At 30.7% G+C, this 27563-nt stretch overlaps 1 protein-coding gene across 1 annotated transcript; it reads right to left on the bottom strand.

The window, feature by feature from the left end:
• Positions 1-25993, bottom strand: LOC128983461 (acid sphingomyelinase-like phosphodiesterase 3b). The gene is made up of 10 exons (XM_054402758.1): positions 25942-25993; positions 12496-12579; positions 9851-9910; positions 9199-9340; positions 8109-8326; positions 6961-7115; positions 4401-4587; positions 3497-3609; positions 1991-2217; positions 1-251 (listed from the first exon to the last, which is right to left on the bottom strand). The coding sequence occupies exons 2-10, from the start codon at positions 12563-12565 to the stop codon at positions 11-13; spliced, it is 1413 nt and encodes a 470-aa protein (XP_054258733.1). The 5' UTR covers positions 12566-12579; positions 25942-25993; the 3' UTR covers positions 1-10.
• Positions 25994-27563: the final 1570 nt, after the last annotated feature.

A 27563-nucleotide genomic window follows, 5' to 3' on the forward strand; every position in this document is an offset into this window, starting at 1 on the left:
TGTGGTGACGTCACCTGTAGACTAGGGGGGTGAGGGTGGTAAATAACATTAACATGGTGGGGGCCACTGTGGCAGCTGGGCTATTGGGGACTGTGGGGGCGCTGGTAGTGGCTGCCAGTGGGGCGGCGGCCGTGGATAGACAATTTTGGTACTCGGAGTACTCTAGGCGAGTCAGAGCACAGTAGTGGGAATGGGCAGTATGAGTGGCAGTGGGACCAGTGGATCTGTACACGGAGTTGGCCTGCAAGTACCTATAAAAAATGGAATAAAATAGATCGTGGATGAAAATGGATCGTCTACACTTGGACTTGGATACTGTAGCGGTTCTAGGGCCTTGTAAAGGGGAGTTAGCTACCGGGGCGTTCCACACCAGTAGGGAGGTAGGGTCGGCCTCCCCTGGAAAAATCTGCTATTTTTAAAGCCGTTTAGTGACTTCATAAAGCAGTTTTAAGGTCTATAACTATTCCCAAAAACCTTCATTATGTTTGTATAACAAATTGTATGTTTACATTTATACATTCAGGGCCCAATGGGGGGATGTAGCCCCTATAGCCCCCCTCAGAACCGATATTGCTCGGAAAATACAAGTGTTGGATAAGCGATAGGTAAAAGAGAAATTTGTCTTGATGGATTTATCTGCTCTTAACATATCCACCTTTTCTAAAATGTCTTGGGTTGGAAAAGTTAAATTTAATAATGGTAAAATTTTGAAAACTCTAAAGTTTTTAATTAGAAAATATTAGTTTTTTAGCTAAGAATTTTTATAAATAAATAAAAAACACCTGCCTGTCCTCTAAATGTTTTGCAATAAAGTCTACCTATTTGTCACCGAAACATAAAAAATATTAAATCAAATCAATTGCAAATACTTTTTAAATCTGTAGTTATGAATTAGAATGATTATAACTAAAAAATGATGGTGAACCACTAGTTTTTAAATCCATAAGAAACTTAAAATACAATATTTACTTTATAATTTTATTTAATAGTACGTATAGGAAAATCCATAAAAATAATATCACGAAACAAAAAAATATTAAAAACTTCTCTAACTTGCAAATCCCACTAAATCCCATTGTAAAGAGTAAATCCAAATATTTGAAAAAAGTGGATAAAACAAGCATTTACAGTAACAAAGGGAATGTAAGAGGGATTTAACAAAACCGGCTTGTATTGAATGTGCGGCGAAGCATGGAATTGAAGATAAGGTCAGTTACAAACACTACCACGTATAAGCTATAATTTTAGACTTGGTCCCTATGTCCCTGATAACAAAGAAGGGGTTTGTGAAAATCGCCAAAACATTACAACATGTATTAAGGATTTATTGTTACATAAAATATCCCTACTTGGAAAGGTTTTGCAGAGTTTTGTTAGGGGATTTGTTCTATTTAAAGGGGGTGATGCAATTATTTTGCTAGATCTATTGCAACAGTATAATGTGTATTTATGGGTAAAATAAAGATAAAATGAAAATAATTATAAATGCAGGTAAACACACACAATACATTCTTCAAACATAACGACGTACGGAAACGTTTTTAAGTAGTGTTTTGTCTATGATGTAGTTTTATCGAATTTTTCTCTGAGAGTAAAATGATGGAAAAATTGATGAATTCGTGCTTTAATTTTTACCAATACTTATAATTCAATCTTAATTAGTTTATAGTTTGTAATACTAAATACACATATATTCAGAACCGAAGAAGTTTTATCTCAGAAATGCTATAAGTTTAAGAAAATAAACAAAGAATTACCACTTTTTTGCTAAACCAGTTTGACAACTATGTTTGATGATTAATTATTTTCCAATTTGAAACAAATATGAGGTTTGTCCAATATACTTTGAATTTGAACAAAGCCTGGATATATTATTCAAAACGCTTTACAAAACCCTGTCTTTACATTTTGCACTACTATAAAACTAATAGGGAGGGGGAATTTATCTTTTAGAATGTTTAGAATGTAGATATGTTTCTATATGACTTACCTAACGAACAATGGAAGACCATCGGGGGTGTTAAAAGCTTCAGCTAGCTCATGTAACTGCAAAGCAGAACTTTGCCTCAGTCCGTAATAATCGGTCAAATTGTAGAGGACAGTCCACTCAGGTCCTTCGATTTCCGTTTCCTCTTCGTCATCAGCTGAAGATGTTCTCTGGACGTGTAACTGATTAGCTTCTGTCAGGTCCAGGAAATACTGGGAGTAGTCAAGTACCTGGACCACAAAGATAACAAAATATGAACACTTAGTTAAACTTTCAATGAAGGTTCAAGCTGGAATTTTCAGTTGTTTTCGTTTATGTATAACCTACAAACTATTTTGCTTACGATTTCTTTCTTAGCTTAATCATTTGACAACAATGTAAAAACAAATGAAAATATTTAAAATGAATAGTATACTTTTTAGATATTGTGGATAGTACACTTTGAAATTGATGACCGATTATTTTAATGTAATATTAGGGGACACAGTGCTGTTTTACAGCGTTGAAATGTGTGTTTTGATTGGGTAATACAGTATCTTGAACTTAACCGACTCAAACTATCCATATTTAAAATGAAAGCCTTTATTTCTAGGAGTATATAAATACCAAGGCATACAAATTAAATAAACCAAGTTACGTACAATTGATGGGAGATAAGTCCTAAAATAATTATAATTATTGTTGATTCTTCATTTAACAGCGCACTTCAGTTACGTCCAATCTCAATAATCAATAGCTTAAATGAAAGCTGCTATTTCACTGAAGCTTATTGGATCAAAATATACAGGAAAATGTAGTTAGAACTAGCGAAACACATATTTAATTTAAGTAAGAACTATTAAACAAATAAAAAAATACGTCTTATCGAGTAACAGAACAGATAAAAATAAACGATCATGCCTGATGGCGAATTTTAACTTCCATACCTTTAATTTTACACCAAAATTATGAAAATTGGTCTGGTAGAAGAGCCGAACATACTCGGAAAAGAAAACCAATATTTTATAATATATAGAGATACATTTTATGGACACAATTATTGCTTGCTCTTTAGTAAAGTGGGTTGTAGTATTGGTAATTTTTTACTTGTCTTAAATTCTTTGTCTTTTTGTAACAGTCAAATAGACCAACAAATTATGGTAGACTCCACTTAGACATGCCTCAGCATTATTCCATTTCCATATTTCAGTTCCGATTCTAAATAAGTTCAAACATATGTTATACAAGCTATACCTCTACAAACCAAATTTTATTTTGTCCTAGGATGCTCATGTGCCGGGAATTGTTTTTTACATTACTTCAAGCTAGGCGGATTTATCACTTAGATAAAATCCATTGGTGATTTGCTGGGATTTGAACCCGGAACCCCAGGGACCGAAGTCCAGCACTCTACCTCTAGACTATTTCGCTGTACAAAACCATTGTTCAGTTTAGCTATACATATTTTCCTTTGGTTTGTCACTGGTTTTTGTTTATGATGAATACTACAAAAACTTTAATTAACGTTACCTGTCCGGTGTCTATTTCTATCTTGTACTTCCTGACTCCGGGATTATTGTATCCTGAAGAAGACCTCCTAGGAGTCAAGGAGGGGGCGAAGAATATTCGAGAAACTGGAACGCCTGTAAAAGGACAATTTAATAACTTATTTACCATCGATAATTTGAAAATGGAAAATTGAATTTGAAAAACGTAATGGTCTCTCTCGTCTCCAGCTTTAATATATTTTTCTCAGTCCAGTCACAAACAAGAAGCCCTATAATCTCCGTTAGGTCCTCCTCCTCGAGAACTTAACTGCATTTCTTCTCTCTATCACATCCCTAGTGAAACTCATTCTAACCCCTAAATGGGGTAATATTAAAGATTAATTTCCATAACTATTCCATATAAGTCGCTTTATCTCGGCTTTACCTATTACAATTACTATCCATCTACTATCTCGTCCTTCTCAAGCACATCCATTTATCGTAGGTAATAGCGTGTTATTATTTTTTAAATATATTTTAAATATCTAAGTATGTATAATAAATTATATTTCTTTGTACTTCCACTTTTAGTAAAACCATTTGTCTTATATATATTATATGTTATTTGCTTATTAATTTAATCCAAAAAATTAAATGTACATTATGTATTATGTAAGCCAAGTGAGGATATGTCATTTTCATTCATTGATGAGCTGTTTAAGGCAGCAGGGGGAAACCCTTTTTAAAATCATTCGTATGAATGTAAAAATCACTAAAATAGCTAAAATAGTCAGTAACAAAGCTACACAGATCTCAAACCTTTCTATTCTCATTCTTCACTCATATTTAGGTTCCAATACGCACCTAGGTGGAGTCCCCATCACAACGATTTTGGTCAAGTAAATCAATATTGTACTTTTTTAAGGTCATGACCATAAGAATCTCACCTTCATCGCTGTACACGATTCTGAACGTGTCCGAATGCAAGTGTCCGAAGAACTGCCCAGTGATAATGTCCGAATATCGTCGTACAAGTGACAGATATTTATCACTATGTTGAACGGACATGTGAGGTCTGGGAAGCCCTCCTACCCTTTCATCAACACCTGGACCTATGTGGCCAACCAAGTACACCTGGAAAACCAAAAGGGGTGGGTAAGAGAAGATGCATGCACTATCTGAGTGCTAAGTACGGAGCGGCTGAAGGGAACCTCTTGGGATGAAGCAAGATTAAACAAAGACGTCATCACACCGGCAGTTACTGTCATAACCTAACTATCCGAATTTGCTGATGATTAAAAAAAATTAAGGTTAAATTCAGTTCATGAAATAAAATTTAAATGCCTCAAATTCTAACTAAAGAAGATATGATCATTTAAGAAGAAATTGCATTCTAAGTGAAATCTTTGACAAAAAGTTAAGTTTCACCGATAGGATTCGATCTATACCTCTTGTCATCAGCCGAGTAGTCCATCCACTACGCCACGAACACCAATGGCTGTATATCACAAGCTAGCAAAGAAAGAAACAGACGAATTTGATCATGTGAGTCGCAAGAAACAATGACGTCATCATCTTCATCCCGAGAGGCTCCCTTCAGCTGCTTTCGTGCCAAGTATTCTAAAGTGAATTTAAATAATATTCCTTTTTTTTCCAGCTGTGTAAATAAAGAAGGAAATTAAAATATGTATATACAAATAATTACCCTTGGATACATGCAAAAAGAAGGAGATTTCATTGAAAGTGTATTCAATGTTCTTACATCTAAATTGATAAAACCTTGATTTAATGTGTTTGCTTAGTGTCAAGAATATTTGGTTGTGTGAGCCTTGTGGTTAGCATTTCGGACTTCGGTGCGGGAAATACGGGTTCGATTCCCGGGAATTCCACAATATAAACATATAAACCTTCGGGTTTGGATGACGTTCCCAAAAAGCGTTATAATAACACTCGCTGATTCTCTGAAAAAATTCCACTGACGTGAACAAAAACAAAAAAGGTTATTTGGTCGTTCTTAAAAACGAGTAGTTTTTTAACTGTCATATACTATACATAATATTATAATATCTGAAATACTGCTTCTTCTAAAGCACGGTCTGTTTACGCTATTTGATGATTAGGCTTTCAAATATAAAGGTGGACAAACAGGACATACAGGACAACAAAACCATAACTAATCAATACACCAAAGCCTAAAAGATTTTTGTCTAGTGTGAAATACATTTTTTTATTTTAATATGTCCTTTTATATTGATGGATTTTAAAATGTCCATTGTGTTAAACTTATAATTGCTAATTTTAATAAATCAGAGAATATAATGCAAATACGGCTTGGAAGAGGAGAAGAGAAGAAACATAATGAGTTGAGAAGCATTTGTCTTTACTTTGTATTATTTGTTAGAGGCCCAACAATCAAGAACATATAGGTAGAGTTTTGAATTACAAAAACACTCATCTTCAGCATTATACATACAACCTCTTGATTCCTCCATAGATGGGTAAATTTAAACGTATTTAACTAACACGTAGTTACTCACAATTGAATTGAAAACACAAACCAACTCTTAACCAACTAGATTTACAAGCAATTTCCGATTTTATCCCAAAGTAAAATACGACTACAAATAGATTAGCTTTCTTAAAGTATATTGCTACCCAATATTGGAGCGCTGGACAAATGCTCCTTTTTCATTGATATCGGTCTGTAAATGGGGCGATATATTTGGTCGTTTGGTATCGGCTTTCGGTCGGTTTCATTCAGACGATTTAGCCACGGAATAAAAGAGACTTTTCAATGGATCGGACGTTACGTACTTACTTTCTCTATTGAAGATTGGTGGATTACCATTATTCACTGACTAAAGTTTTTTGCCTGCATTTTAGTCACAGGTATTTTAACTTTAAGTTATAGAGTAATCAATTTATTATTTTGTATGAAACTTTTTCTTACAGTTTTTTCTATACAACGGAGTTTTTAGTACCTATAAAAAAAAACATAGTAAAATCACTGAGAAGTAGGGTACTTCTCTATAGTAAAATACAATTTTAAATGTTCTCTCATTGCAAAAACATAATCTGAATCTTTTTTTTAGGAATTTTAATCAAACTAATTTAAACTACAATATACTGTTTATAGTGTGGTATACCATGATTTGGAACACATAAAAAGTCACAGTATTCGACTCATGCATATAACAATAAGCTTACTATTAAAACAGCTGACTTAGTTCAACAAAACATTTTTCAATAAATAAATCATCGATTGAGGAAATAATAGAACAAGAAGATGGACGAGAATTAGGTGGAAGAGGAGAAGTAGGGGAAGATCGAGGGAAACAAAACTAAAACGTAATTTGATGTAGATGAAGACAAAAGAAGACGGAGAAAAAAGGCCAAAGAACAAATTTTGTGGATGCTGATTTTTAGCTACGTATCTCTAGAATTGAGCACTAAAAATAGAATCTGTACATTATATGATAATTATTTCATAAATTTATATAAATTCACCGTTTCATTCTTCTTCCTGGACTTGGAGAGGAGGTCCTCCAACCATGCCCACTGGCCTGAGGGATCCACGCCTTCAACAGAGTCCGTGCAGAGGTTAGTGTTGAGAGCAACTATACGCAGCTTCCTCTGTTTTCTTTCTATGGAGTAGTAACCTCCTGAAAACATATTGAAAATAGAATAAAGTCGACCCTCCACTAAATGTACATCAGACGCAAAGGGAAACATCTATTTATATGCAAATTCAACAAATTTACATTAGTATCCAGGAAATAGTCCAACGTTTCAGCTTGAATACATTTAACTATTTTCTTTAATTGGACCTTATCAGACATAAAATAGTATTATTATATTTTAAACTGTATTATAAGTTACGTTGACTATTTAAAAAAAAAACTATAAAATAAGTTTTGGAGTACAGTAGTCAAGCGTAATGCCACTAAACTAACAAGATAAGTCTGCATCTTCAAAATAAAAAAAAATCCAATAGCCCCGATAGAGGATGGAAAAATTTTACAAATCATTATTTAAAAAATGTCATAACAGAAATCATGATTAATGAAAATCATAAGAATGGTTCCACCAATTAGGTAAGATGTTGTCTTTTTACAAAGACCCATGAGAAAAAATTAAAATGAATAGTACAATCGTATAAAATAAACATCAATAAAGTGGAAATAATAAGGCTGAACAGTGTGTTATTTCTACGGATGTTTTAAAAATATATGTTTAACATTTTGAGTAGTTTTAATTATATGTAATATACTTAGATTAACATAGATTAAGTTATCTTATTTTGACCATAAACAATTTGAATAGTGATGGAAATTGTTTCAGGCTTTGCAATATCATCTAAAGAAAACAAAAATCTCTCAAAACCGAAGACAGAACCTAAGGAGAATTTGGTTAAGTCGAGTACCAATGACACTGACAGCTACCTTGAATCGGTGTCCAAGCTAGTTAAGTTAAGTAATTAATATAAAGTCAATGCTAATAGCAACCAATTTTTTGTTGTAAAAGTTCATAGATGGGAAAAGCATGGAGAACCATAAATAATAGTTTTGAACTCCCAAATAAGTAAAACTGGTCATCAGCTGATTTTTGTTTACTAAAAAGGCTAAAGTAGCCTACGATCTTTCTTATATATTTACCAGTTTTGAAGGTAACCAAAGCCTCCTCCGGGAGCCAATGCTGCCAAAGACTTGCCAACTCCTGGTAAGGTTCTTGGGTAGAAGTGTTGTTAGCTTCAGGGTCGTCATGGCCCAGTACAGGGAACACGAAGTGGGAAGTGAACTTATGACTTAGGAGGTTAGTCAGGTTGGTCAGCGCCGCCATCTTGTCTAGACCTCGGTTAGAGGTTAGGCCGTCACTGAAAATAGTTACACTATTGACGAAAAAAGTGTATGTTCTCAAACAATACATAATGCTTTAACACGGCTACATTATAATAACTAAAAGGATCTTTCAAAAACATTGAAATTTATTATGTATTAATTATTTTAAATATCTGGCCAAATCTTACACTTGGCGTCCTCATTTCATAATGATATTGATAATGACTTGGGCCAAAAGTTGTGCTGTATTTCCAATTGATTTCACATGATTAAAAACAAGGAATACAATGCACAAATGGGCAATATAACCAAACAAATGTCATTTATTAGAAAACAAATACGGGCTGCAGCATATTATATCTCATTACATTTTCTTTTGCTGTTTACTTACTGTAATTTGGGAAATCCAGGGTATTATTAATGTTTTTTATTTAAAGGCTGCATTTAGTATTTTGTTTCTTTTTATTTTATGTTTTTCTTCAAATTCTAGGAGGCTCTAATACTTAAATGAAGTGCTGGTTGCCCTCTGGTCCGAAAACGTTTTACACATTAATGCTAAGCTTAGAGGTTCGTGAGACATAACCATTGACTATTCAAGTACATAATGCAATCACTTGGTAATAGGCAGGATGCAAACCAGTGACCTTGTACTTCTACCTAACTACAACGACTTGCACCTAACTACAGATTCCTCCCATTTCGTAATAAACTTTTGCAGTATGCTATTTAGTGAGGTACTTCGTAGAGGCTACAACAAAAATGCATCGCAATAAAATATTGACTAACTAATTGTACTAATTTTATTTTCGGGGTGTGTAGGCACTAACTTATTTTATTATTTAGGAATGTCATAAATACACCGCTCATTGACTACTTGCTCTATACTTTAATACTACTATTCTCTTACCCAGTCCATAGTATAAACTCCACATCGTCTCCTAGTGCGGAGTTCACCGTATGAACAGCTGACTCCACCAAGGACCATGGTGCATCACAGTTGTGGTCCCCGTATCTCCCCACAGGCACTTCCCTCCCGCCACGTATACAATCTGTAACATGAAGCCAATGTTTACTTCAGTAGCGAAAATGTCTTCCTATTTAAGTTTCTAGTAGTGATGCCAAATGAAGATTGACATTAGGGTAATTGGAGTAGCACAATATAGTGATCTTGAATAGATGTTCAATTTACAACGCTTATGATCATTCTTATTTATACATGATGCCGAACTGTTAACCAGTTTTCTTTTTACTTGTGAGGAATACCATTATTATAAAGGTAGGCTTACAATGCAAACAATTTTTTGTTTATTTATTAATTCAAGGTAACAATATTAATTTTGTTTTCTATCTTTATAACGAGTCATAATATTGAACGTGGTTAACATATGATTGTTACATTAACATAGAAAACTGTGGATAAATTGTTGTGCCAAATGATAAACACTCCTATTTAAACAAATTGTACAAAAAATCACGCATATGGGATAAAGAATATATAATAAGGAAATAAAGTACTTTATAAGGTCTAGCAACCAATCAAGTCGTGATGATTTACTTACTGTTTTCTTTGGTGTCATATTTTGGGTCCCAGTGAATGTCAGTGATATGCCAAAAGTAACCTGAAAACGGTGTACAATTTTTAAGTTCACAATCTAAGCAAATAAAAGATAGCAATTTCTTACAAGTGTGAAAGGACATTCTAATATCCAATATACTATCAATATATTTTCATTCTAACAACATTAAAATATTACGACCTATACTACTAAGAGCTATACTACTTCTGGTCCTCTGGGATTAAAAAGGAAAAGTAAGTCGCGATTCTCCTGTTTAAGGAAAATACTCTGCCTACTTGAAAGCATGCTAATAGTCACAATGCAAGCAAATCAAACAATAATGTTTACAATAGAGGTCTGCTTGTACAATTAATTAATATTATTGATTTGTAATATAAGCCTAAGATATTACCTGTAAGCCTTTATGTACTGATTACCAATTACACAAACCACATATCAGTTACATGGAGCTAATTGATTAATCAGCAATAATATGACTAGCCCAATTATTCTTTCTACTCTTAACTGTGTCTCCCGATATTAGTAGAAGAATCCATATTTTCCAAAAAATTAAGTAACATATTTTATATAGCCTATATTATAAGGCAAAAAATTAAAAGACTTTATTCGTATGAAGCCACTAAAAAGAGTTATCGGGTAAGTTTACTTAAAAGTTTTTACCACAAAAGCAAGCTTAGCCAACCAATGGTTGGATGGGTTCAAAGATAACTTTTGCCAAACGATGCATCCGTTCTCTCGGGAAAAACGCTAGCAAAACACGTTGCCAGTGTTAGTGACAGGCAGATAGACAGGTGAGATAGGTTCCGGGTTTTACATGTTCGAACTCGTTAATATACCAGTGAAAACAAGCTTCAAGTCGTTTGTAGAGAATTTGAAATACTTTTTAAACACTACTGTGTACACGACGTTTTGAAAGATTTATTGATGTAGACTTCAAAAATATCATTAAAGAGTAGATGTAGACGATATACAGGGTGTCCCGTAACTCTTTTAGCGTTATTGCTTAGGTCAAGACACTTTACAGAGAACTTTACAAAAAAATGTTGTTTAGCATTGTTTTAAAAATGGAGAAAAGTGGTCATACATTACTAAAACTACACGTTTCTCCATGTTATTATTTATCCAATCTTAACAAATAAGGTATTATTGAAAATTACATAAAATTTACAAACTTTTTTGTATCTTGCAATTTTTTTTTAAGTTAACGGGTTTCGTGAAATTTGGCATCAAATATTTTAAATGGCCGCCATTTTGAAACGATTAATGATTTTTTTGTATAAGTTCTAACGATAATAGGTCTTATTAAGTTAAAATTTATGCAAAATATCATAGCTGTATCTGAAACCGTTTAGGAGTTATTATTGTTTTTGTAAAAAAAACATAAATGCCGACAGTCGGTAAACTAGACACCACAGACCCATGTTCCTATGGTGAAATGTGTTTGTCTTGACCTAAGGAATAACGCTATACAAGTGTCTAGAGAGTTACGGGTCACCCTGTATACGAGTGTTAATGGCCTGAGGGAATTAATAATACCTATTTCATGGAAAATTAGTTTCCTTTATTTTAGTAAATTGTTGAATTTAAGTATTGTCTTGTAAATATAATTCAATAAATTAAACCATAAGTATTTACATACATTTTTTTACTGAGATTTCTGGTTAAATTTTAATTAATATATTAAAAGTATTAGTAGCAATGAGTAAAAGATAGTTACGCAATACTAAGCAGAAGTAAAATGATAATTAAATATTATTTTAAGGGTTGATAAAAAATGTTTAGTAAACAGTAAAGACATTCAGTAGATAAAAATTAAATACTTATGATAATTTGATTTAAAAAGGATTAGCTTAAATTAAGTCCATAACGCAAAACAAAGGTCTATACCAATTTTTAAATCTTAGTTTACAAAGTATTTTATCATTTTCATTGGCATATAATTTTAATATTCATAATAAAGTGCATTAGCAGTTGTATTGGATTATGCACATAGTTAGTTACAAATAGTTAAAATGCACACTTATATACAAACTTTGTTTTGTGGCATGAAGGTTTGTGAAAATAATTACAATAAATAATTTATTTTAATTAACTCGCTACCATAAAAATTGTTCACCAAAGAGATCGATTCAATTGTATACATTTCATTTTATTTGTTATAACCTAATCAAAATACTGATGTGCTAAAAATACTTAATATTATAATATGTATTGTATTTATGTTTTATATAGTTTTATTGATGTACTACCTTTATACTAATATTATGTTTCTGAATACAAAAAAAAAACATTTCATTTGCTTGGTGTTCGCTATAGCAATGTAATAGTTTTTACTATACCGAGGTATATCAATATGTATCTAAGTATTTTTGCGCCTCGATGAACGTTACCTTTCATAACTCGTACCTAAAGTGATTTTTCGGTAATTTCTCTAATTATTTCAGTTTTTGGTTTGCCTTGCATTTTATTTTTGGGCCTTTTTGAGAATTCGGTGTATGAAGCAAAACCTACCGGCGAAAATTTCGGTTCAAGTATTTAAATAAGCTGTCCCTCATCAATAAATAACACGTTATAATGTTATGTGGTTTTATTTCGTTATAAAAAAAAAACCGCTAAGATAAACTTACCGACGTTGTTTGCCGTGACTGCAACGATCAGAAAAAGAGCAATGTAGACCACCATCCCTGTTAGCTGCATTCTAATGATAAGATCTATAAACAAACATAAAAGAAATGTTAAAAGATTATATACCAAAAATACAGTATAAATTTTTTAATCAGTAAATAGTATTACTTGGTGATCACTGTAGCGTACCCTCATAATTGTGATACTTAAGCCTAATAGTCAGTCTGTTTTAGGTGAACAGCGTTATTTGATAGCTTGTAAATTAATTACTCTATAGGTTTTGAAAATCAGTTACTCTGCACTCCTTAAATTGGCGGAATGTTGTACGTTAAATATGTATTATACGCACGTTAGGTTAATTTCATAGCTAACCACAGGGACCATCCCGAATTTTATATTTAATCATAATATCTCTTTTATGAAGGGGTGGTTTGTACCACCCTGTAATTCCATGAAAAAATACTCAAACCGAAATTCTGCCACATACAAATTATTAATGTTGAGATTGTAGCACAACGGATTCAGTTATCAAATAATTAAATAACTTACGTCATCAATCCATAAATTGCTGTGGAGTACGCGTTTCAACCATCAGGTTATCCTCAGCTCCACTGTCACTAGGTTGAATCTGTTTCTATGTTGCTTTGTAGCAACAGCGTCGATATATTAAATAAATAGTCCAAACACATTTTACATTTATCACACATACACGACACATACGAAACATTTGTGTCGTGTATGTGTGATAATGTAAAATGTGTTTGGACTATTTATTTAATATATCGACGCTGTTGCTACAAAGCAACATAGAAACAGATTCAACCTAGTGACAGTGGAGCTGAGGATGACCTGATGGTTGAAACGCGTACTCCACAGCAATTTATGGATTGATGACGTAAGTTATTTAACTATACAAATTATTTTTTGCAACTTTTAGTTTGGAGCCAACAGAACTCCACACATTTTCATATATAAAATACACATATTTATAGAACTTCTTAATAGGTATTTATTATAGACAATAGACAATATATACTTCTTCCTTTAAACAATAAATAGATAATGCAATAGGACAAGTCAAGAATTTTATATGGTAAAATACATACAGTTGAGACACATAAACAAGATAAGAGCAGTGACAATGATTTAGAAAGTATTATGACGATAGTACTAAAACAGAATAGTAGGACTAATATTCCAAGCATCAGAAAATTGTAATATGATTTTGACGGTAATTACAATATTAAAACTTATGAGGAAAAAGCTTTGTGCTCTTTCTACCCTCAAGCGTGCTTCAAAATAATGACATTTCAGTAAAAATAATACATAATTATTCATGAAGTTCAGGTTTTATTGCAAATAACAAAATGTCTATAGTTTGTGGTTTATCAATTTGTAAAACATATTTTAACCACATAAAATATTTTTAATACTAATACTAACTTCATTAATTGGACCATTCAGCCTTGTTACCAATGGTTTAAGGCTAGTTTACAGGAATACATTTTACAATTAGAGAAAAGATTTGTAGAGGTTGATAAATCATTCAAGTAAAATTTAGCGCAGTAGGTAGCATTTAACTCAATCAAAAATATTTATAATCTATACACTAAATAGAATCTTAAACTATTTATTTAGTTTAATAATTTATTTTGTAGCTAGTTTGTGTTAAACACAAAATCACTAAATGTACTTCCGACGGGAAGAATAAGCATCTATTTATATGCAAATGCAACCCATTTGCATTAGTCCCAAGGAAATAGTTTGAAATTTTAACTTAAGAATACGGATCTGTTTTGATAACTAAACTTTGGATGTGAAATACCTTCAAATTATATTATTTAATATGAAATATGCCAATTACTGTGACATATAAATTTGAAATAAAAACTTCACCAATATTTTCAGAATTTTTAATTTCATGAGGCCTTTCGCCAGCTATGATGACACATCACCAGACACATCACAAAAACTGTGACATAAATTATGTTTTCATTTACTTTTTTACTTTTTGTGGCAATGCACGTGTTTTGAGACTATTCCATGAAACATGTATTTTTTTCTTAAAAGATGAAGTTATGATACTAAGAGGGAACATGGTTATAGAATTATTTGAAACATTAAAACTTCCCTATGGTTTTAGTAAAAAGGTCATTATCGTTTTTTTGCTAGAAGCGGCAAAGGCTGAAATTGAAAACAGCCCGAGGAGAGGATTCCTTTTCAGCTTTTGTTTTGGAGAACTGAACGACCAGCGTGTCATTGGTAATATCCCCCTTATAAAAAACCAACTTTATCAAAAATTACTTCTAATTTTGGTTTATTTTAAATTTCCTTATTTAATCAACCGTTGCAATATATTTATGACCAAATCACGTATGACTTGGCAAAAAGTATGTTATACATAAACAATATAGCTTAGGCTTATTTAAAAATACATACTTTCTGTTTTCGCTATGAATAATCGTAAGATGTTATTTCTTTTGAAATACACACTTTTGAAATTATATGTTTTTAACGGAATAGCTTTAGAGTAAAAATTCAATTTATATTGTGTTGCGTGCCTATTTTTTAAGCCCTTAAAGAGGATTTATGTTATTAGTTTGTAAATAGATAAGTGATTGAATCATGATTGACAAGTGAAGACATATGTAACATTATACATCATCTAGGTACAAATCGTGCTCTAAAAAACAATACAAGACATATGTAAAATGAAGTTTAAATTAGAGGTAAAGATTTCACATTGAATTAGGCTAACTCATTTTTCAGATTTGTTTAGTGCCAGTTTATTTAGCTTAATTAGAATCTTATTCACCAGTGTTTCTATTTATAACCGATCACGTGATTTGCTTATGAAATATTATAGACTATTTGTGAAACGTGTTTTGTATCGAGAAACGTCTGAAAACCGATTTTTTCTTTAGAAATCTCAGTGATTAAAGTAATAAATAAACGGCTAGAGGGTTAGACAAGTTGATAAGCTTTTGAATGATGAAGATCGATCATAATCTTCAGTCTTGACACTTTCTTTGCTTGTTTTTCACCCTTCCACTGAGTATCTCCTAAACTATTAGTCTTTTACTTCAAATAAAATCATTTAAAAGTAAAAAATAAAAGTGAGAGATTCAATTATTTAAAAAGGTTGTAAAAACAATAATCTTTGCCCTAGAAATAAATATTTGTAGAAGATAAACTGTAAAAAAACCAATGAAAAATTATTGGATCTTAGAATGAATAACAAACCTTAAATTAAAATATCTAACTTCTACTTAATGATTAAATACAAACAAAATAATATCTTTGTACAATGTTGAGTTGCCTTAATCTTCAGTAGAAACATAACTTCTTTTTTAATTAAAGTTACAAAATATTGAGCTAAACAAACATAGCTCATAGTGTATTTTCTGTCTGAAAACGTAATGAGTTTATGTTTTCATGAACTTTAACCATTACTGTATTTCTTATTTAATTATTTAGGACGAAAAACCTTTCAAGACTTTCTCTTAAGTCGTAAATTCACTACCACTACTCATCCTAATGTATTTAGAATATTAAACTTTAATATTTCTGTAATTTTAACGAAGTAGGTATTATATTTGTTATGTACATATATTTTAAGTCTCATCATTTAAGTTACCTATCTAAAATCGATGTAGAAAATAATTATTCGTTTAGCATGCAGGGAATGTATTACAGTAATAAAATATTACAACGTTCACTTAAAATGAAGTAGTTATAAATAACAATGATAGTAAAAGCACGACTTGCAGTAAAAAAACTTAACATTGTAATATTTTATATGAAGTTGCCAGTAGGAGATGTAGCAACATTTTTAGTTATATTTTTTAGTGTACATACAAAAATAAATATGTAGTCATGAAAACAATTTATATAAAAACTATTATTCTATAATAACTATTTGGAATCTGTTTGGTGTCTTAAACCTTTCAAAAGTGCTCGTACCTAACCTAATAATATTGGCAAAAACGATTTTCTAAATGAAAAACAAGTTTTTAGTATATGGTTTTAATATATCTTTCACTGAATTTGTCCATCCAAAGTATAACACTTTAGATATACATTTTCTTTTAACATAAAAATATAGTGTCAGAAACACTAAGGTAGTTGTCCCAGCAGATCTAAAGAAATATGAGACTACTTCAGTGATGTACGATTCTTTCTACTGAACACTTACACGCAGCGCTACATTTACTATCCTTCATATGCAGTAAACTTTGTTTAGAAATATTTTTAGATAGTTTATTTCTGGAAATGAATAAGTAAAAACAATTCTTTTCCTTGCAGATTTACACTCTACATAGTTTTCAACTTTAACCTTTAAATGAAATTGATAAAAAAATACTCAGATTTTACGTTAAAAATTATATCAAGTTCTTAAAATTTGCACTTTGAAAAATTTTATTTATTTAAATTATTGATCTTCAACATACTTCCCTAACTCTGTAAACTTTTAGTTTTGGCCACATTTTGTCCGAGTAAACATTTTGTAAAATTAACATTTTGTAAAATGTTTTTGGCCACATTTTGTAAAATTAGTTTTTATGTTAGGGGAATCCCTAACATAAGCTTTAATACAAATTTTAAAATATTTATTTAGTTTTATCAGGAGGAAAAAATTTAAAGAGACTCCATCTTGTAGTTTGGTTTAAAACTCTGTCTTAAGGGAACTAAGCTTAAAAAATATGTTATACCTCATATATCATTCTATGTAAATGTCATTGTAATTATCATTCATCAATAATCAAAACATAACATTTACAAATCAATAGACATATCCTATATTAATGAGATATGTAAATAAGATATCATTTTCCAGGAAAGATTGGTAAGGTTTACTATTTAAAAGAAAAAGCATGGCTATAAGACAATAAATCAAAAAAGTTTGGCAGAAGCGGTGTAAGTAAAAGTTTAATAAGTTACATTTCTTATATTAGTACGATTGTTCAATCGATAGTTTTTAAATTTAATTAATTTTCCCAAATTCAATTAAATATATTTGTCTTTTTGCAATATTAGGGAGTGTAACTATATGAATGGGACGAAAGTGTCTTGCAAGAACTTCTTTTAATAAAATGAGAAAGGCAGACGTTGCATTCTCCATGCTGCTGGAACAAAATTAGACATATTTCGCAGCTGACTGCTATAACCATTGTTCAGATAGCCTCACAGTCCTCGTCTCTAATTGTTATTATAAAAACTTATTAAGATACGTATTATTCATAAAATATGGTAATTTTACCTATTAGGCTACTTCGTAAAAGTAATTTTAATACATTATTGTAAAAACATTGTCAACTGTTATTATCATACAATACAACATGTTCTTTAGAGTAATAAAATTTATACTGTTAAATATGTAACAAATACATCATTTTCATTATAAAATTCTAAGCCTTTTAAAACTATTTAAAAAGGTTTTGTTATTGTGAAACAATTCTTTGAAACGTATTTTGGTATCTAATGCCAGAGAGTAATTATTTACAAAACTTAGACAATAAAGGAAGTCATGTATAGCACAACACACATCTTACGTAATAAATTAAACAACCCTATATGAAAAAAAAAACATGAAATAAAATTTGGCACCTGCAAAGTAAATAGAGCAAGACAACTAAATCATAGTTCTTATATTTAGTCACTCTTTATACAAGCAGGGTTATTTAAGGATTATATGAATATTATTATCTTATAGCTTAGTAACTTACTATACTATTATTATAAAACTTATTATCCTACTTGATACAAATATAACTTGAACCAAAACCTAATTACAAAATACTGGTTTTTATCAAGTTTATTTGTAAAAAGAAGGCTTTTCTTCTAATTTTCCTTGTATACAATATTTCCAGAAATTCAGAAGCACTCTCTTGATCGCTACTTCAGGATTTTCATGGGCAGAACAATGAAACGAGTTGAAATAGAAGCCCAGAATGGGCGAAACGTTATTGCGACCCCTTAGTGGATTCCGTAGCTGGTGTTACTTTTGACCTCCAACACTGTAACTGTTTCTTGACCCGTTTTGTAATTCAGTTTCCAAACAATAACCATGAGATTAAACAGTTAATAATTTGTAACTGAAATATTTTAAGGCTTACAAAGGGGGAATTTCTTTATAACATCAGCTAAAATATTTCTTTAGACCTATAAAAAATTATACGAATGCTATGCCATCTTTAAACATACATTTGCGATAATTGATAATATATATAGTCTTAAAATGGGCTAAAAATGTAGGTAAACTTTTAATCTCTAAACATTATTTTGAGACCGGTTAAATGTAGAGATAATGCTTTAATCACTATAAATTAGGTTACAGTTTACTATAATAAATTTTAACTTTGAAAAAAATTAAAATTGTCTTCTTAAGATTCAGAAACCGATCAGTACTTTAATTTAAAAGTTCTTTCTAGATGTTTTTCTTACAACATTTTCTATTCTTAAAGAGCTTCGTGCAAAACTTACTAACCAATTATTTCATGGAAATACTATAAAATTTGATACGGTTACGAGTATGTGAGTGCATTTAATTTGGTAAACTTTTATTTGGATTGTCTTACTTTTACTTTGTAGAGTGAATTCCTTTGAAATTCTCTAGCTATAATTCAGAAAAAATGTAGTCAACTAAGAAAACATGAAGGAAAAAAATAACAATTAATTCATCTTGGTATATTGATTATTATATAAATTAAAAATTCCTAGCCTGAATTTGTTTTTAATCTGATAATACAACAAAACGAAACATTTCTGAATTATTTTGAACCGTGTTAATATTTCTTTCATTTTGTAAAATTGTTTAGTGTAGATGTGAATTTATTTAAGCGCCAAAACATTTTATGTTGATTTACATTACCTCTATTATATAAGTATAAAAAATATCAACATTTAATGGATAAATGGGAGGCCTAAAACCCAAATAAGTTGTTCTGTTGTGTGTATCGTTTCATTTTTATCCTCCGAAATCAACTTAGTCATATAGAGATTTTTATCAAAAGACGAAGATTAAATAAAATAAAATGAAATATTTAGTATATTTTGTTATAAAATTTAGTTATTTAGTAACTGATACCAATGAAAAAGGTGTAGCCGGAATCACTGTATCTTTGGGCGAGACTTCGCAGTAAAGAAGAATGAAACATGTCGACAAAGTCTAGAATGGCTAAAATGTTATTACCCTCCCTTAGTGGATTCCGTTACTTTGTGTTCTGGGTTATACTTTTTGTCCTCTATAATTTTTAGTTTATTTTGTTTTCACGTTTCCCATTTGTAAATCAACTATCTAAAATTAATTTGTAGTAATTAAACCCGTTTCCTTAATGTGGAGAAACTATTTAACTTATAAATAAATGCATTTTAAATTGTTTCATCAAAAATAGGTAGGAAAAACTAGTGATAGGTGGGTACCTCTTTTTCAATGTCGGTACCAGTCCCGGTTCCTAACTAAAATCGATTCTCTGTTCTCGATTCCGGTACCATCGGTACCACATTTTAAATTAGGCCACCTAATTGTTTTTCTTAAAACAAAACACCCCTGTTTAAATTTTTTAACTGATTATTTTTCATTAGTTTATATCGTTATTTTAAGGGATTAAGAAAATAAAACTACCTACCAAACACATTCAAATTAAAACAATAAGTGCTAAATATGGGCCAATATGTTGAAATGATGCACTGCTATAACAATAAATTTAACAACATATTTACTTTGGAAAGAAAAGTGGCTCTAGAAATTTGTTAAACTAAGTTCTAGCCTGTTAAGTTCTAGCTAAATATTAAGAAGGAAGTACTTTCGAGTACTTTTGTAACTATAGCTTACATTAAGTAAATTTTAGGCTCCAGTATTAAGGCTAACTTACAAAAAAGAGATTACCTGTCTGTTTGACCATTTAACCATAAAATATGTAAAATCAATGCAGGTTTGTTCTTCCTTTGTTTTAAGTAGGTACTTTAATAATTTCAAGTGTCATTGTGGACATGATTGGTTAAATGAATTTTCGGTACATAAGGAGAGTAATTAAAGTTAAACACGTACAAAGCTCAGAAAATTCTGAAAATAGTTTTGCAGTTCTGTGAAATAAAAATCTAAGTCAGTAACTGTAGTAATAAATACATGTCAAGAAGGCAAGGCAAGTTGAAAGTTTAAGATGAAGAAGATCGATTAGGAACTTCTCTTTTGACACTTTCTCTAGTTACACTAGCTTCCCTCACTTCTGATGAGTTTCTTCTATTCCATTAGTCACTCACTCAGTAACATAAATATCGACACTAATCACTAAATGTGTAGATATTTTAGTTAATAAAAAATCTTTTTCAAATTATTGACGAGCTCCTCAAACGATATTCAAAATCACTTTAGGATAAGTACTCTTCATTTGGATTAACAATGATTTTCGTTGTATATTGTAATTTAAAAATGATATTCTTATATTGAATATAAATATAATTAACTTCCCACTCGAAGTTGTTTGTGATTATGAAAATGATTGATAATGTTGATTGTAAAATTGGGAACTTAAAGCTATCAATAGGGTAACTTTCACAATCTACACTTTGTTTCATAACGTAAGCAAAATTTGAACATGATACACTAAAACCGTTATGCCCTCATATGAGCACAGGTGTATATTGCGAAGTTATCGTGTAATATGGACTCACGAAGTTAACCAGGTAAAGTACAATTTATTGCTTCCCACATTCGAATTTAGCTCAATATTGATATAACGTATAGGTTCACGTGAGTTACATTCTTGCACATTATTTATACTTGTATAAAGTAACGAATAAGTGTATAAATGAAATTAAAAAAAATATTATCATACCATATTCGTATCATATCATATGTTGTATATTGTATATATACAATATACATATACAACATATAATACATACAATACTAGTACATACACAATACATATAATATACAATATACATATATTGTATATATTGGTTCATATATTGTATCGTATTCATATCATATTCGTTACGGAAACCTGTTTACATAAAAAGAAAAAAACACTTAATGAAGGTATAGAATTTCCCAACTAAGAAAGTAGAAATAAAACTATGTTCAAGTTCAATATTTTTATATTTCCGATCTGAATATTTTCTGTAACTTTCATGAAATTCAGGTAGAGGATGTGTACGTAGCTTTCAAATGTTTTCTCAATTTTTTTTTTTCAAAAGATAACAAAACTACTATATGATTAGTACATGAAAAAGAATGAATGTTTAATACCATCCTTTGGTCCTTACCATATTTACATTTTATTTATTTGAGTCCACACACCATTGAAATTGAGTCACATAAAGGAATGATACTAATCGGAGTGTTTTGACTGTCTAAAGTCGATCTTATGTTAAATAGCGTCATTTATTCCCTTTGACAAATGGCATCTGGATCTAGAGACAATCTTGTTTGGAATAGAATCAGTGACTATCATTCAAGAAAACAAACCTTATAATTAAAAAACAAATGTTAAATGTTAACCGGGCTAATAATTTAATTTATTAGGAGAAACCAGACCACAGATTCACAAAACTCTTAAATTAACTTAACAAGTCTTTTATAGTAAAGTTTTAGTCAATGGCTTAGTTAAATGTTTTACGCATAGATGGAGGTTTTCAAAAGATTCAGAATATATTTTAATGTATTGAAACCCAGTAATATAATACTCTGCAGTTTAAAAGTGGCATAAGGGTGTGGTGAGAGTAATAATATTGGACGTAGCACTTTCTGTAATGTCAGGCTAAATTACGATGTTTCGTTTTTCACCTAAAGTGCTCAAACAATTTTTTTTTTATTAAGGGAAATGGTTGAGATCAAACTTTAACAAAATTAGAAAATTGTTATTAGAAGAAATATATGTGTTAAATCATATTGTGTTGTTATACATTTTAATAATGCACCCTTGGTTATGAAGGTATAATGTCATACATCCGACGTTGAAATATCACAGTGAGTTATCATTTTTGATTTACAAGGAGATGTACACCAAGCATAGTATTTTTTCAGCTATTTGGCACCATTTTTTGCTGTTTATAATAAAAAAGTGAGTTCGTATGGATTTTTGGGAAATTAGCTGAAATTAGTCTATTCTTTATAGATGTACCAACACCTTATGTCATGAAAAAGTGCAGCTATTGTCATTATTTTCAACAAGTCAATACTTCAATAAAACTTAAACCTTCTCATCACGTCAAATATCTGTGTAAAATCTAATAAGAAACGTATACACGACGATAGGGGACCAAGCGGTGTTGTAGATTCATACTCCTGTACCTGTGTTATGGAAAGGGTCAAATATTGTGAATAGGAAGTGTTTGGTAATGTTGTGTGAGTAGGCTGGTAGGGTTGCTAAACAATAACATGTTGTGATGACCTACTAAAGGCGGTGGTTTTAGATAGGTGAGTGCACTTGGGGGGGCAGTGTTGTGTATAGTGTGGTGGACCGGAGGACAGGGTCCTGTTGGGGGAGCTGGAGCCCAAGGTTGGCCTTGGGTCTAGGTAACACATTGTTAAGTGTTTTCAAAATTGGTGTTCTAGTTTCTAACTAAATGATTGATACATTTCTAGCTTAATATTTTCGTTTGTTACTCATCTTTATGTCCTTTTTTTGGTTTTGGTTGTAATAAAGGTGGGTTTTGTAAGCGAGTGCTTGGATTTATCCCTGAGCTACGTCACCCAAAGTAACAGTGGGTACCTCCAGTGGCGGGGGTACCGTCATTGGGTACTTTTTTTGGTGCATTTTAACTCTTCTACTATACCGTTTTACCCTTTGGTTTGCTGGATACGTTATCAACAAAGTATATATTACACAATAAGTCTTATACAGATGTAATAGCTTTAAATCAAGTAGACCAACACAAATACTATTAATTATCATGGCGGAAGGAAAAATACATAGGTGTGCTATTCCCATCATTTGCTTACGTCACCCAGATTGCAACCAAAAAATCAGCTGATGTATTGCCAAAAAGTATATATTTGTTTTGATTTGATTGTTATTGATTTTATAATTTTTCTAAATGGTAAAATCATGTTTGCAATCTGAGTGACGTCAGCATATGATAGGAATAGCACACCAATGTATTTTCCTTCTACCATGATTAATTATTTTGTAACCATTAAAAGCATTGAACATGTGTTATAATAATTGTATCTTCATACACCCTCAATGTTGACAACATAATTACATTTGTGTTTGCTGTACAACTTTGCTTTGCATAACATGTACAATTCAAACTAACATTGTGAAACACTGTACGTTATATAATTATCTATGTATATTACTCGTCATAACACATTGTCTTTGACCATTGGTTATGTTTATGTGTTTACATTGTAGCAAAGGGAACTAACATTGCATTCAAACTCTTGTTATACTAGATTAAATTGCATATTGTTTCAACAGTTAATTATTTTATGTATTGTATGTTTAACATTTTTAGAATAATATATTCTTAAAAATGTTTTGGTGAGCGTGTTAAAATTACCTTTACAGATAATTATTTTCATTTGTTTTCAAAGGATCCTCATGCAACCAACCCATGTTTTTTAGTTTGTTAGATTGCACATAAATATATTATTAGATACTTACTCTAATAATCCATCTAGATCGCAAAGACAGTAATTATTTAATATATCTATACACATATTTATATAACTTGTTAGAACGCTTAAAGTTAAATCAGTTGGAGAAATTAATCATAGGATGAATTAAATAAATATTACCCAAGCGAGACAAATTTGATTCGCTCAAATAATAAATTTGCATTGAAGTCAGATTTCATTGTTGCTAGAAGTTATTTAAGAACAATGTAAACAATATAAAATGTGTGTTGTCTTTGTCTTAATAACGATCCACCATTTTTTTCCCATTTCCTTCTCATCTGTAAATTGTATTATATTACTAAAATGATTATTTATTGTCTAATTATTCATTTCATACTTATAACTTAATTTTATACTTGTTTAATGTATGTAATGCACTTTTTATCAATAATATAAATAACTATTATCGGAATCTTCACGGTAAATAAATCGATATAAAGAAAATATGTATTATACATACATTTGTATTAAATATAACGTGTGTTTTCATATAGCATGTACGTTAAAATTTCCAACCTTATGCATATTATAATGAACATAATTTCACATTCATTTACATTAACTTTTCAATTTCATTAATTGAATTTTCATTCACTTAATTAAACTAAGTGATTTTGTCAAATTGTTATAAGTTCTGTGGCTTATATTTGAATACCTACATACTGGTGTAGCGTTTTGTGTTTTTAAAGTGTTGTTGCGAATTCAGAGTAATGAATTTGTAAACTATAACATTTTCAGTTTTTTTTTACTATGGTTTGCCTCCTGTTATTCGAAATGTTTTTGTATAATTATACTTGTTTTTATGCAAATCAGCTACCCTGTATTTACAGTATTTGTTTACATCTAACTGTAAACAAAAATACTGTTCTTAACTTTTGATGTTTGTCTACAATTTAATTAATACAAGTCCCAAGTTTGTGTGTTATGATCAATTCCAAATATAACACAAATGTATTTGTCTTGTTCAGGTTCCACGATGACGTAAGTTCCAAACCATTTTCAATTACACGAAAGAGTGAATCCTAAAAGGGCTTCGTTTGAACCCTAAACGATTGTATTAGGTTGTTTTTTTTTTTACAGAGAACCCCAATCTTCATGACACCTGTAGTAAATTATAAGCCTATAGTGTTCTTTCATTAAAAAAACCTGAATTAAAATATTATGAATTCATAAAAATAACCATACACATTTAACTTGGTTAATTTAGAATCTCTACTTCAAATGTCTAATTCAATAGTAATCTTAATCGTATGTTTCATTGCTAGTAAAATATATTTTAAAAATAGTAAACAAATTGTATCGCAACAAGTTTAATTTTTGTGTAATCCATTACTTGACCTAACCTAATATAGTAGTTTCGGTTAAGACACGAGTAAAAAATTTAGGGTACGAGCCTTGGTGAATCCCTTTAAGAATTCTACGGATGTCTTTAAGGGTTATCACGTCAGTTGCGTACACTGTTTTACCTACGACAGTTTTTAATTTGCTAAAAATCACTACTCACAACATCTAAAACAGGTAGTTTTCGTTTATATCCTCTAACTGCCTCTGAATTTGAAGCAACAACTTGTTTTCCCACCCATTCACTCATTTTATAATAAATTACATTGGCCTTAACAGCTGATAAGTTTATTTTTGAAACAAAACAATTTTAATAATTTTCTCAGGTAAAGAAAACTGTAAATTGAATCTTTTCAATTCTAAGAACTTAAAAGGATAGTTTAAAAACGGTCGTAGGTAAAAGCTATCCAGATACAGTTTGCGTACTATTTATATTAAAAGTATTTTAAACATATAATGAAAACTTATCAGTCCATACTTTGCCAGGGGTGGTTTAAGATGTCGCAGGAAGTCACAGTATCACGCACGAAAACTCGCGACACACTGAGCGTTCTGGAGGCGTCCTGACGTATTTAGACCACCCCAAACCTCTCCCGCCAATAACGCTAGCCACCCCATCTTTGGCGCCAAACTGCCTGCGAACCATTCACTACAAAGCTATCTGGTTTGGATTGGGATAGGGAATGAATATCGCATGCATTTTCGTGGTTGAATGTGTTTTAAGATGTTATGACTGTAGTTTGATGGGGACTTTTCGAAATTGTTCTTTGTTGGATAAAATAGACGTTCTGTCGTTGGTATTCATAAAAAACCTTTGTCAAGGTTAAATATTACTTAAATGTGTTAGGCTAAAGGGTTATACAATAGTTGAGACTTAAATCCTTTTCATATATTTGTTGGTGCCCTTAGCTTTGGGATTTTTTGGAGCTAACTAGACACCTAAAGATTTGGAGAAGTGAACGCTTTTTGATTAAATAAAATATTGTTTACACATTACACTCTCTTTAAAATGCTTATGGTGCTATTTTTTTCATTTAATTGTGAAAACTTTAAGATATTTTCAAAGCAAAACTTTGCAATACGTTAAAATTCACCGATACAATACTATTTGCTGCTTTTGAAACAAAATTAATATAAAATAGGTACTTTAAAAGACACCTTTGATATATATATATATATATATATAATTAATATAGTATACAATATACACAAATTGTTTTAGTAAAAACTTTTACTTGTGATAACTGCACAGTTGTTTAATATAACTCATTATTATATATGTTACTGCATTAGCAATCAGGAAAAACTTGCAATAAAATCCTTTAGAATTACTCAATTTCAACAATATCTTGATTTCTCTTTCCCAATATCGTATAAAAACTCGAAAGCAACCGACTGAGGGAAAAAGACCACCTCATATCATGCCAGACACGGTTGGGGAATTTAATATGTAACGTCTTCTTTGACACATTAATTGAAAGAAGTTAGCAATAAAGTTAACAATGAAAGTTCTCTCGTCATCCTCATATTTCCAATTACAAAAGCTTGTTTGCTGCCATGAAATTTGAAACCGTCACGTTCCAACTTTTGTCAGAATATTACATTTCTCGTTGGTGGTTCTTTGTTTATTAGGATCATGTCAAATTTAAAGTTTATACTATTGAATAGTTGCTGTAGGAAACCCATAGTTTCACTTACAGTAAACAACGAAAAAAATATATTGAATTTGAATTGTTTCGTGTTAATTAGATTTTAAAACAAAGAAGCTAGGCTAACTACTGAGATATTTGTACATTAGAACGAGTTAGAGGTCAAACACATTTTTTTTAAAGATTTTTTCGGAATAGAACTTATTGTACTAATAGGTAAAGTATTATCTTACTAATGTGTCAGTTGCGAAACACTTGTTTCAAACAAAATATTTAAACATTGTAAATTAAAAAATGTACTCATATGTTGATGGTTTAGCCTTTTATTTTGTTGTTGTTTACTTTAAAAAGGAATCTCCATTTAATTGTTTATAAAGTTGAACACATTTTATACTAATCTCTTAAACATCGTACTCTTTAATCTTTAACCATTCAATATTTGGTTTATATT

This window comes from Macrosteles quadrilineatus, unplaced genomic scaffold (assembly GCF_028750875.1).
Source record: "Macrosteles quadrilineatus isolate MER2022 unplaced genomic scaffold, UCM_ALF_1.0 Scaffold_1__1_contigs__length_201487025, whole genome shotgun sequence".
Lineage (NCBI taxonomy): Eukaryota > Metazoa > Arthropoda > Insecta > Hemiptera > Cicadellidae > Macrosteles > Macrosteles quadrilineatus.

Coding starts and splice junctions, on each gene's coding strand:
- LOC128983461 (XM_054402758.1), bottom strand. CDS start 12,565: ATGCAGCTAACAGGGATGGTGGTCTACATTGCTCTTTTTCTGATCGTT. Junction 9,911..12,495: donor AGTCACGGCAAACAACGTCG/GTAAGTTTATCT, acceptor CACCGTTTTCAG/GTTACTTTTGGCATATCACT. Junction 4,588..6,960: donor CCAGGAAGAAGAATGAAACG/GTGAATTTATAT, acceptor TTGGTTTTCCAG/GTGTACTTGGTTGGCCACAT.